Source organism: Argopecten irradians, chromosome 2 (assembly GCF_041381155.1).
Source record: "Argopecten irradians isolate NY chromosome 2, Ai_NY, whole genome shotgun sequence".
Classification (NCBI taxonomy): Eukaryota; Metazoa; Mollusca; class Bivalvia; order Pectinida; family Pectinidae; genus Argopecten; species Argopecten irradians.
Window position 1 is genome coordinate 19,391,079 of NC_091135.1, and position 13,229 is coordinate 19,404,307.

The 13,229-nt window shown below is 35.3% G+C and overlaps 2 protein-coding genes across 3 annotated transcripts; one reads left to right on the forward strand and one right to left on the reverse strand.

Annotated features, from left to right (window-relative positions):
- Nucleotides 1–3,027: 3,027 nt before the first annotated feature.
- LOC138314738 (large ribosomal subunit protein eL43) lies at nt 3,028–7,845 on the reverse strand. The gene is made up of 4 exons (XM_069255230.1): nt 7,735–7,845; nt 6,852–6,980; nt 4,156–4,238; nt 3,028–3,114 (listed from the first exon to the last, which is right to left on the reverse strand). Exons 1-4 carry the CDS (start codon nt 7,822–7,824, stop codon nt 3,051–3,053), a joined length of 366 nt encoding a protein of 121 aa, XP_069111331.1. The 5' UTR covers nt 7,825–7,845; the 3' UTR covers nt 3,028–3,050.
- Nucleotides 7,846–7,990: 145 nt separating this feature from the next.
- On the forward strand, nt 7,991–13,221 carry LOC138314736 (cytoplasmic 60S subunit biogenesis factor ZNF622-like). Of its 2 annotated transcripts, none has more exons than XM_069255225.1 (8): nt 7,991–8,078; nt 8,743–8,920; nt 9,314–9,680; nt 10,423–10,605; nt 11,041–11,203; nt 11,609–11,772; nt 12,210–12,344; nt 12,617–13,221. In XM_069255225.1, the coding sequence occupies exons 2-8, from the start codon at nt 8,750–8,752 to the stop codon at nt 12,742–12,744; spliced, it is 1,311 nt and encodes a 436-aa protein (XP_069111326.1). In that variant the 5' UTR covers nt 7,991–8,078; nt 8,743–8,749; the 3' UTR covers nt 12,745–13,221. The 2 variants fall into 2 exon arrangements, with proteins under 2 accessions (XP_069111326.1, XP_069111327.1); XM_069255226.1 differs by having other exon boundaries at nt 9,335–9,680.
- The last annotated feature ends 8 nt before the right edge of the window (nt 13,222–13,229 follow it).

The window sequence follows — 13,229 nt, forward strand, 5'->3', positions numbered from 1 at the left end:
ATCCTTAAAATATTTGTCCATACCAAAAGCATAACTTAAAATCCTATATTAATGTAGAAATCAATATCAGTTGTTACCGATAAGTTTTTTAATACCTTCACAAACAAACCTGTTAATTTTGATCCTATGGGTCTCTTGCAATTCTGAAAATCCAGCATTTTCTTCCTTAAAATGATAGTTCATACCCATCACAACACTAATGATCCTAGACTAATGTACAAATCAATGTCAGTTGTTATGGATAACAGCTTTTCAACACTTCCACCAAAACACCTAAACCCAAGATTCCCAATGCCAGGGATTCTATAAGGCTTCTAGGGGTCAAGGTCATCAATGAACAAAAGTCATTGTGTTCCGGTTTTTTTTACCAATGTATGAAACCAATTCTACAGAAATGTATAGTTAGTCCTGTCTGGATCCATGCACCATAAGAAACATGTTTATATCTTCTGTTCTGAAAAGTTTCAGGTGCTACTATCACTATCATCATATCCATTTCTGGAATATGTCCTATAAACTAAAGGCAACAGGCCGAGAAGACACATTAATTTGGTCCTTTAATGCACAAAGATCAGTAATCTTCAAAACACGTTTTTTCTCCTAAACTGCCTCCAGTTTTACCAAGACTGTTCAGGTGTGGATATAACATCATGGAAAGCAACACCTGGAGTATTGAGGATAATGTTACTAGTAAACATTTCATATATAATTGTTAGAGAAAACCTACAAAACTACATCTTTGTACCATTGAAAGGCATGTCAAAAATGTTGCAGAAAAGAGGTTTTATCATGTTACAAAATCCTGTTTTGTACAGCGTTGTATTTTTCTGCATTTTTAGGCATTTCAATCCAATCACTTCCATGTTAGCTCATTTATTTTTGGCATTTTACTGATGTCTTTTTTAAAGGTCCATCATAGCATCATGTTTATGCCTTTCTATTCTTTTTGACCTCAACATGCAAATGGCCATTGTCAATTATATCATGCAAATATAGTATCTAGGAAGGCATTTCATTTAAATCATATTATCAATGTATCTATTCAATGATAGAATAAACTCAAGAAGGATGCATTCAAGAACAAGGATTAAATCTTTGACTGTTGCTTTAAAGGCCCATTACCTTTCCGGAGCAAAATATAAAGGTTTCTTAAAAAACATAACTAACATAAGAAAATGCATACCGATGACCTAAAATAAGGTTACGACACCAAACATCTGCAAGATTTCCTGTAATATATGAAAACAGTGGAGAGTCAATTCACTGTTTTGCCGTCTGGCGCAGTGATAATCAACTACCGCGCGGTATTTAGGACGACGGCGGGAAACATAATACGACCCGTGTTATGAAAATAAACATTTTATTTATTTTAATCAAATCGTTCAGAAGGTGATGATAAATGTAGTATTAACGGTAAGTAATATTTTTTTAGACTCTACAAAATTATCGATCTTGTTTTACATTCCCATTTTAAAAATTAAAAGCCGTTTCGGAAAGGTAGTGGGCCTTTAACAATTTTTCTTTAAAAATAACCTTTTCATGTTCATAAGTAGCTTGTATTCGTATACTTTTGATTATTGAAATGCCTTCCTATATGCTTGTTATGGTACTTTATTATTTTAGTTATGGTTTGGAATAGTAGATATAAAATATAACCAGTTCCAGAATTTTTAAACAATCTGGACATTTTCTTTTCTTGCTTAGTCGACAAATAACATCAAAGCCACTACAATCGGCTTCTTTGGTGGCAGATTGGTGTTGACATGTCCCAATATATTAATTACCAGAAGTTCTCCATCTCTGGGTGAGAGCTCAATGTGGGGCAGTTGCTCGGATTGACCACTGGTTTTTCTCCACCATATATTAAAACAGGACACATCCTTTAATGACACTGGAAGGCTGAAATACGAGTCTAAGGGCATTTACTAACCAAATCGTGATCTACCAGTATGTGCTAGATGTGTAGTCATATATACAGTGTAGCTTCCTGACACCGAACCTTCTCAAAACCAATCACCTCTAGAAACCGAACATGGATGTCATGTACAGAATGAATTCCTCTTTATTATTAGTATATAAAACTTCCCAAAACCGGTCCCTCCGAATTCAGAGTACCGGACCAATTTTGAGATCGGAATAGCTAAATGTAACTTAAATGCACTTCTGAAAACCAGCCTTACTTGAGCGACACCGATAGATTGCATTTAGGTCTGATAAACCGACCCGTGAAATACACACGTACATGTATCCATAGTTGTCGCATATGCATGTCATGTCCTGGGGCATGCATACATGTGTGAAAGCTATAGGTATATGTACACGTTAATTATACCAGAGATGGTGGTGTTAATCATGTCTTTTGTTTAGATATTTGACGAAGTATAATGAATAAATGAAGTATGGAGCTTCTTACTCGACTCATTACATGTAATTTGTCAACAACATATACAGCCAAACTGCATAGCGCATCAGCAACCACCTCTGTATATCAAAGACCACTTCCTTTGGGTACCAAATGGTCAATTTCAACATAATTAGACCACATGGCTATTAAGACCTTTTATATTGGTCCCTTCGGCAGTCTTTACAGATAGGCTTGACTGTAGTGTACAGTGTTCAATCTACAATTATTTTTCTTGGGTCCTTTTCAATGGTTTTTGTGAAAACAATGGGTCCCACAGTGTTATAGATAACCATTCCCAGTAATTTCATGGGTCCTTTTAAAATTCTGTGAGTCCAGGACTCAGGATGCGCAAGTAGATTTATCACTGAGTGTACATGTTCTTATTTTCATATAACTGTTGGAGAGTTAATGATAGTTTTTCTTGAACAAAGCACAAAACTTTTACCTTGAATATATGGGCACCATAGAATGACCAAAGACCTCCAAGCACCAGGTACCGGTATGTAGAATTTGAATATTTTTTAATCTGGAGCCCATATCTCCCCAAAAATGAGTTTACTGGAACTATTGACAACAGACTATGGACCACAGTCAATTTGAGACAAAAATACAAAGAGGACAAATTTTTGCTGTAATAGACAGGCATTTATTGTTCTTTCATTTCTCTAAGACGGCGGACAGCACTCCTTACTGTAGCGGCAGCATTGGTGCTGAAAAGAATAACAGAAAAATATCAGTAAACAGAAGAAAAATTTGTAAAATGATCATTGATAAAGTTAATGGGTGGGGATCTTGGCGGTTTAAAAAGGTATAAGATGGATTATTAAAACAAATATATACTTTTTTTCTATTTTGGGCTTAGACCCTTCCTAAAAAATTGGTTTCCCTTCAATCAAGGATGCTTTACAATTAAATACAGAACAAAACTTTTCACTCTTTTACAAACCTTTCACTCATACATGAAAGGACCTCAAAAGAATGTTTCTTCTATTGTTTCCCCCTCCTACCCCCCTAGGAGTAATAGGATGGAAAGAGACCTCCAGTTTTTACAGATATTTCCCTTTCACTAGTGGATAAGTATATATATAACTTCAAAAAAATTGGGAAATATTATAGTAATTTGTCATTGTAACTAGTAGGAATGTAATCATTTAAATGACAATAGGTTAGACCTGGATACTGTTATGACCGACACATTACCAGTCTCCTTCATTTATCCTTAGAGAAAAATGTGTTTATTTTTTTTAAAGAGTATCACATTGGACCTATAATTGGCAGAATAGGTTAGGCCTGGATATTGTTATGACCGACACATTACAAGTCTCCTTCATTTAAATAGTCACTTAAAACATGTGGATTTCCTTAGAGAAATATGTGTTTATTTTTTTTGAAAGAGTATCAGTATTTTTTTAAATGTGTTACAATACCATGTTTGTATCGAGTATGGTACCAAATCTTACAATAGACTGATAAATGAGAGACAGCATAGCAAGCTCATTGGCCCTTTCCAAAAGAGAAATGGTCAAATGAGAATAGCCCAGAATACACTACATAGTTTGCAGGATTTGCATTAACACTGTCCCTATATGATAAAGGACTCCTTTTCCGGAACACATGTACAGTGTAAATCCTGTTTTGTATAGTAGTAGTACAGTAGAACACAACACAACACAAATTGGTCCGATCCTACTTGTACAGTGTTTAAAGCTGTTACTTTAACGGACAAAAATCAACAAATAGATGTTACTTACCTGTATACCCAGGCTCCACCAGCTACTGACTTCCTGCAGCGTTTGCATGACCAGATACCTACAGCCTTCCTCTTCATGGACTCCTATAGAAAAAAACCACATGAGATAAATTTATTGCATCAAGAACAAAAGCAGGCTTTTTTGCATTTCTTTTTTTTTAGTGGTATTTGATTAGTTGTCATTTATATGATAGACATCTGAATCAAAATATAATTTTGTTTTTACTGGCTATTCTCTGTTATAACATTCTCTCCATTGAATCATGATTATATTTTTAATGCCTCTGGGACTTTCAAGTCCAATTAAGATGTGTTCATGGTAAATTATGCTTTGAAAATATACCTCTAACAATTGTATGAAACATACATTTACAAATTACCCTTAAAATATTTTTATAAGTTAACGTAATTTGATTACAAGTACAAGCGCTTATATTCAGAAACAAGAGATCCCAGAGGGATCTTGGCGCCCACCAAAGAATGATCTATGTCTGAAATAGGAAAGATGGATTTTTCTCTGCTTTTCGAACTTTTACTACATATTACTACACATGAAATTTGAGACGGATCCCTTCAGAGTCTTCAGTACTTTTTGAGAAATAGCGGTAACAAACTTCAATTGTCAAAATCCAAGATGGCTACCTGTCGGTCATCTTTTTGACCGAACTGAATATGCAATATGCACAACTAAGGTCCTAGGAGAACTTACATACATTCTGATATATCTCCATCGAAAATTGCAAGTATTCATATTGTCAATCAAACATGTACATAGCAGGGGAAAAGAAATCGCACATGCCATGCTCTGCAAAATTTGGAGCCCCACGTCCATATCTCTCACGTTCCATGTCATGTTCTGCCAAACAACTTTGTTAACACGAGGAGTTTTAAGTGTGGAGCAGTTCCCTGGCCGTTTGTGCAATTTTCTTTTTGGAAATTTTCACACGAAAACCATTGCTAACAGTGTTGGCAAGACCTTCGGAAATATCAGGTCCGCATTTGTCCTCTGTAATGTCCTGAGACGTAGGCTCTACGTCAGAAGACACAGCTTCGTCATGAACAAAATTGTCCAAATCATCCAACACGTCTGTGTTTTCCATCTGATGCACTGTCGGAGTTTGATTGGGTATAAACCCCCGACATCTGCCGTTGTAAAAATGTAAACATCCTACCGAAGTCTGCCATGTCATTAGGGCTCTGTCCCGCAGTAAATGCGCCCGGGGAAACAGTGTCAGTAGAATGCGCCTGCGCAGATAGAACAAGTAGCAGGTTGAGATGCCGGTAGTGAAGTTTGACGATGGCAGTTGTCGATGTTTTCTACGATAGCCTCTGTGACTAGGGCTTCGTCATCACCATATGCTGGTAACTTGACATCACCGGACACGGTCACATTGGACCTATAATTGGCAGAATTGCCGATAAAATCATGGTGCAACCCAGAATTGGGTGGTAAAGTCACCAAATTAGTCTCATGTGTAGAAATAGTCACTGACCCAGAATTGGGTGAACACGCCATCTTGGCTCGCAACACGAGCAAAACGTAAACATAAAACATATGGTTAACATGTGTAGTGTCACTGGGAAGTCTATAAAATGTCACAAAATGATCACTTACGAATAAAGCACAATATACCAACAATAAGGACTGTCAGAAAATCGTAAAAACACTGAAAATTAGTAAAGTAAAATCCAATCGAAAATCTTCTGTTGAGCTGATCACAACAAGCGTATGTACTGAATCACGTGAAGTTGCACATGTCATCTCGTGGGATCTCTCAGCGTGGTTGATTTGAAAAAATCATTAAATCCTAAGCCTGGTGCCAGGGCCAGAGTATCTTGGGCTGCATTGTTAGAAACTTACAAGAGTAGGCATTAGACCAAGTTAATCCCTATTGAGATTCCTCCTCTAGACTCTTTTATATTCGGACGTCTGATAGATGTCTCTCGTCGGAATCCCTACTCGAGCCTTCTAAACTTTATTCTGGAAAATCAAGTCAGGTTGACCTACCTCTTGTAAGGGTCTATTACAGAAATAATCCAACTGCAGTGGTTCGCATACTAGCAGACATCGCTAGTGGAGATATTTTTCTCTCCATACGCACATATATCATTTAGTGACACATATTAAAAACAAAGAACCATCCCATATTGTAAACAATGTTATGTTCCATCGCTACTTTGAGCAGCCATTTTGAAAGTCCCTCTCTGTCATGTGACTGCTATAGTCTGTTTCAATAAAATTCATTACCTGTATAATCTTATTCCATTCAGTGTAATAGGCATTATCTGGAACGCTCTATAGTGGTCATGTGACAGCGAGGGACTTTCAAAATGGCTGCTCAAAGTAGTGATAGAACAAGACATCATTTGCAAAATGAGATGGTTCTTTGTTTTCAATACATGTCACTTCATAATATATGTGTGTTTTGAGAGAAAATATCTCCATTATCGATGTGTGCCAGTGTGGGAACCACTGCAGTTGGATTATTTCTGTAATATACCCTTACAAGAGGTAGGTCAACCTGACTTGATTTTCCAGAATAAAGTTTAGAAGGCTCGAGTAGGGATTCCGACGAGAGACATCTATCAGACGTCCGAATATAAAAGAGTCTAGAGGAGGAATCTCAATAGGGGTTATAGACTAAGTAGGCCTAGTTAGTACAGACAGAAAATAAAATGGTTAACAAACATGCTTACCTTGCCACAAAATTGGCATGTGTATTTACAATGCTGAGAAATTTCCATCTTTTTGACAGTCTTCCTCAGGGAGGCACCATAACGTGTACCATACTTCCCGCAAATGCCAACCTTCTTGGTCCTCTTGGCCTAGAAATACAATTGAATTATGAATAGGGATAGTTCTCCAAGTGACTGCACTATGACTTAAAATTTCCAATATTCAATACAAAACCTAGCTCTACTGTCGAAGTGTCAATCAGTTATCACTGAATTCTCAACAGATAAGAGATGTATAAGTTAAAAGCAACAACTGCACAAGTCATTTTCACAAATAGGATTGTCATAAAAAATGATTATATAGCTGCATTTTTTACACAATCCATGAATAAAATGGAACTATAAACCAGACACGCATGCTCAGATTTCAATAATATATAGCAAATATATATATCAAACAATATCCTTACATACTATACAGGGGTATGATTTTATATAAATTTATGCTATATAGATCTATTATTGACAGACAGTCTATCAATCTTTCCTACTAGTAGTCATTTTTGTTTATGTACGTTTTCGTTTATGAATTTGAGACAGATCTAGAGATTTCATATCATACGAGCCTTGACAAAACCTTTAAAAACATGTATCAAAATCTGCATGTCCGTCAGAATTTGCACTCGAAATAATTACTTTTAAAAACGGTCGAACCGGTTGTTCCGAATAAACCAAAACGACCTGGCTCTACATCGACTGCCAATATTTCACATTTCTTAATTATTTTGATTCAAAATAAATGTCTTGTCATATCATGAAAATCACGGTTATACTTTTTATACCATTAAACGAACGTAATATTTATTCAATCCTCTGATGTTTGTGGATTTTTGTACGGTCATACCATTTTCAACGCCTGTTTATTTTTCTTACGGGAAGTGGAAAGGACAACGTAGGAGCAGAAACCGTGAACCAGAATAAAATCCGGAATCATTTCCAAATAAACTGAATGGATAAATTAGTGTCTACCCATCAATAGGAAAATGAAATAAATAATAATAGTAAAAACTAAACAAATTTATTGTATCATATTGAAAAGATATTTTAAACAGTTTTTTTTTTTGCAATTTGTTATGTAAAACTACTTCCGGTTTTGAACACATGTATGTCACTTCCGTTTCTTGATTGCACAAGACGGAAGACAGATCCGACGACAGTCGAGCTCTGAGAGTCCTCAACTTTTAGAAGGTAAGTTCGGGTGTTTACTGAGGTTTGATTAATTTGTCTCTGTCTGATTGTAGTACAATGCTATATCTTCAAACAAACAATATTTAAAACCCGTACTGAGTCTATAAAAATAACGAGAAAAGCACGTGGCCATTCCTGAACGACGTACTGAATCTGACAGGACCTCAGGCCCGCGAAAGCCTGTGTTTTCTAGCCAAATTTAGTATGATTATGGGTTATCTATACTTATATATGATTATGTATATGTAATAATACAAATTCCAAAGGAACATTCAATATCGGAAACAACTCTTGGTTTTTAATAGCTACTGTTGTAGCGGAAAAGATATCACTTTAAAAGTCAGTCAGAAGGTGATATCTTTTCCGCTACAACAGTAGCTAGGTTTTTAAGTTTGATAATTTGATTGAGTTTCAAGAGTTATTAATTTATTGTTCACACTCATCATCACTTCGAATTCCATAACAAATAAGTCCCTTGACAATAAGGTAAATGTGTAAATGACACTCAGATCTGTACTAGTGCAATGGAACTTTTAATATCAGTAATATCAGTCATACAAATGTGAGCTCAGTAAGTGAAAAGCTTATCTTTATATTTATGAAAATTCCTTGGCATGAAAAACCCTCATAAGCACATCTTAAATAAAATCTTTTTTGGTTACAGTTGAAAGATGTCTCTGTATACATGTATAACCTGCCGTGTTGGTTTTGCTGATGGGGAATTACAACGAGGTCATTACAAGACAGACTGGCATCGCTACAATCTGAAACGAAAAGTCGCGGAACTGCCACCCGTAACTGCTGATACATTTCAACAGAAAGTTCTTGCCCAGCGAGCAAAGGTATAATGATACCTTTTTACATTTACATGAAGATAATTGAAATATCTTGGGTATTAACTTTTCTAGTACAATATTTTAGCCAATGTTGAAAAATCAGAGATTCATTGTCCAACTAGATCTGTTATTGCAGCTACATTGTACTTAGGGAAATATGGAAAAAAAATTCAGAGTTTGCTCTGACCATTGCAGCCAAAGGTTTTATTTGTTTTACAGTCTACTTATACACGTATATGTAGCAGGTATTTTGATATATTTAATATTTCTGCTCTAAGGCCATAACCAATAATGTTGTAACATTAAAACCTTTCTATTCACATGTAGGCCTAATACAGGAACATTTATTTTGTTCCCTAATGTATGTTTGTTGAATAGTTTGAATTTTTTCACCTTCAGCACCATTACTTGTCCTCACAGGTTGCTGAGGAACAAGAAGATCAGTTCACTCAGTGTGCCTTGTGTAACAAGCATTTTAACACCAAGAATGCCTATGAAAACCACATCAAGTCAAAGAAACACAAAGAGGCTGTCACAAAACAGACAAGTAAACTCCAGGACGAAGTTCAGAAAAATAACGAAAAGAACACAGAAAAAAGCACACATACAGATTTACCAGAAAATGAGAAACGTCTTATGAAGGACTGTGTAAATATGGCACGGAAAACAAAGCTGTCACATTCTCAGTCATCGTCACAGGCAAGAGAGGCAGTCACATCTAAAAATAATAAACCTGACAGTAAAATGGAGGTTTCAGATAATGAAGGTAGGATATAGGTTGTTTGCCATTGTACCAAGTAATACGACTATAAAAGCTATAGCTCAGCTGTACAGTAACTTGAAAGGATTTTGGGCTACAGAATATGTATTATATTCCATATTTACATACTGAAGTGAGAGCAATATGCTCTTTTAAGTATATAGGTGAGGATTGTTTTGTCATGTGGTCTTAAGTGTAAAGTCTTATTGTCTAGAGAAAAGTGAGTACATGTACTTCTTTTGCCATTATAAGTCTTTTTAGAGGTTTATATAAGTTACATTTTGTTCCCTGATATTAAAACGCACCCACCCACTTACAATGTAAACTGACAAAAATGTTAAATGCAAAAAAAAAGAAACCCAATTCTTTTCATCCTCTTATTGTAGTAGCCTGTCACAGTGATTTACGGGACTCGTCATTTTTCTGTGGGACTCACCAACATTTTGAGAACCCTCTATATATCTTTGTACTGGGTCTCATCAAAATTTGAAATTTAGTGTGCTGGACTCACATTAAAAAATCCTACATAAATTGCTGAGCCAAATGTCATATTATTTGGTTGTATTGCAGGGATTGCTGGCTTTTGTGAGTGTATTGCCATTCCTTACATGTACAATAAATCACCTCCTGCTGTAGCATTGAGTCTGGCTGGTTGTCTTTCAGGTACATGTACTTGAGAACTTATTCATGTGTATATGTATGATCTTTTAGCAGTTTATAACTAAATGGTCTTATATTTGATTTGTAGATTCTGACGCCGAGTCTTTTGAAAGTTGGGATGAAAGCACCATTGCATTAGAAGAGTGCCTGTTCTGTTCTCATGTGAACAAAACTCTGGAGGACAATGTCAAACACATGACCTCCAAACACAGTTTTTTCATCCCAGACGCAGAATTTCTGGTGGATCTGGAAGGACTTATTACTTACCTAGGTATATATACAAAATTATCTTTTATACTGTATTTAGATATATAGATTCCTTTAGAGTGTGGTGTATACCAGTGACAATACCAGGTATGTTTGTAGCTCCTGGTGACATATAGCTAGCTATCTAGAGTGTAATGCATGTAATGGTTTTCTGGTTGTTTTTTTTAACATATTTATATTACCTGCAGGTATAATATGGTTCTATCTCAAAACTAGTCAGCAAATCCGTATTATAGGTAATGTCTAGAACACTATATAATATACATTTAAATGCAGTTTTAAGATGAGTATGTGCTGTTTTGTTTGTGACGACATTCAATGTATCGTTTTTAAACATATTTGTTTATTTATATACTCATTTCTACCCGTATTTCAATAGTCTAAATATTTTGTTCACCATTTAATACTATGTCTTAACATATTATCTGATCTATTACAGGAGAAAAAGTTGGAAGTGGCCATGTTTGTCTTTGGTGTAATGATAAGGGGAAGACCTTCCACTCATCACAGGCCGTACAGAAACACATGTTAGATAAGGGCCACTGTAAACTGTTACACGAGGGCGACGCCGTGTACGAGTATACAGACTTCTATGATTACAGGTAGGGTCTGACTGGGTTTTAGTATCTTTTACTGAAAAATTTGATATGCATAGAATTTTGAGATAGAAATGTATTGTTGTACAATCTTCCTAGATTTTTGGTCTGGACATATGTATACAGCAGCATTGTACTTGTATACATATAATGATGAAGGTTCAGTCCCTCACTTTCTGTTTCTTGATCTCCTATATCCTCATTAACTTTATTGTTATCCTCCATTGTTACCACATCATGTTTCCGATATTAGTGTTTGAGGAAGTCAAAATGGGAAGTTAATTAATGTGTCACCACAAAGCAATATAACTTCTCGTAAGTGTTCCAAAAGGAACATAATTTACAATATAGCCGAAAATTTGGAGAAGAGACAGTTAATTTTATGAATATTGTATGTTTTGTTTTCTACAGGAAAAGTTATCCGGATTACCAGGAAGAGGAATTTGACGAAGAAGATGAGGAAGCTAGTCGAGGACTTGAGGATGTGGAGATGGAGGAAGATGGAGAGGACGTGGAGGAAGAAGTAGAACAAAAGGTCCTTTCTTCTGAAAACTTCGAATTGGTGTTACCTTCAGGTAAAACTACTTTTCACATATTTATAAATATTATACACTTACGGTACCATATTTAGTTTGAATTGTATAAGCATATATAACATATGATACCTCTTAACATCAGCATTGTATTCCATATTGTATGAACTTGTGAGTCTTTTAGTTTTACATGTGAATTACGACATAACAATGCATGTCAATCACGAATTACGACATACCAATGCATGTCAATCACGACATAATAATGCAAAAGCTTAACAGATTAATGTACCATGAGTACAGAAAGATTTAGAATATGACTGAATTTTTTTGTCCACTACTTACATTTTGGTTCATTAATAAGCCCCCCCCCCTTTCCTTGTTACAATTATTTTAGTGCCGCCCAGTTTATCAGTAATTTTGTGTATTGATGAAATATTTAAAATGTTTCTTTATACTTTATTATACTTATCTTACAGGGGCAACAATAGGACACCGTTCCTTACAGAAATACTACAGACAGAACCTGCCACAGAGAGAGTCATCACGCACTAAAGCATTACTGCCTAACATGCTGGCTCATTACAAGGCCCTCGGCTGGACTGGAGCCAAAGGTTATTATAAACTATCATACCACCATGTCCGATATTTACAAGTTCTTATAATTAATCCTACAATAATACTCTTGATCTGGTGTTGATGAAATATGTTCAAAAATTAAAAAAAAAAATTGGAGGGGAATGGGAGGGTAGATTTGTGAATTTTAAGAGTTGAAATTCAAGTAGGAGACATGATTTTCTTGACTTACTCCTGTTATGGAGAACTTTAAAGAGTTATACAAAGAATGAATGTTTGAATTGAATAAAGTTTTTGTTTTCCATTTCAGGAGCGATAGCTCAGAAACGTGTGAAGGACCTTGCATTTATGCAGAGATTAAAATTCCGACAACATGTCAGACTTGGTGTAAAGGCAAATAAGATGCAGCACCACTTCAGAAATCAGAACCCAATATAAGAACAATGAACCACCTTGTTATTTATTTCAACTCAGTGTGTGAATCTGTTTATATCTACCAAACCAGAACCAATATACTGTCAAGGATATGGAAGGACATGGTTGTGTATTTCTTGCAGTTAATTCAGAGAGAAGTTGTGTAATTATGATAATTACTGATTATTTGACTGTTTTGAATTCTTTAATTAAAGACAATTACATTTCGTTCACATGGATAAGGAAACTTTTCTCCCATAATACTGATATTGAGCTTTAGGTCAGATTGCACAGGTTCTGCTGTTGATTTTTTTCATGTTTGCTACATTGCAATTATCAATTAGCAGAAACAAAGGCGACACTAAAGTATAAACTGTTTTATATCCAGATGGCTCATTATATTCATACTATTCAATATACAGTGTGTAAATAAGAATACAAAATGGTAATGGAGAATGTGATAAATAAAGTTGATCTATGTAATAAAGTGTTGATCATTGATTTTTTTG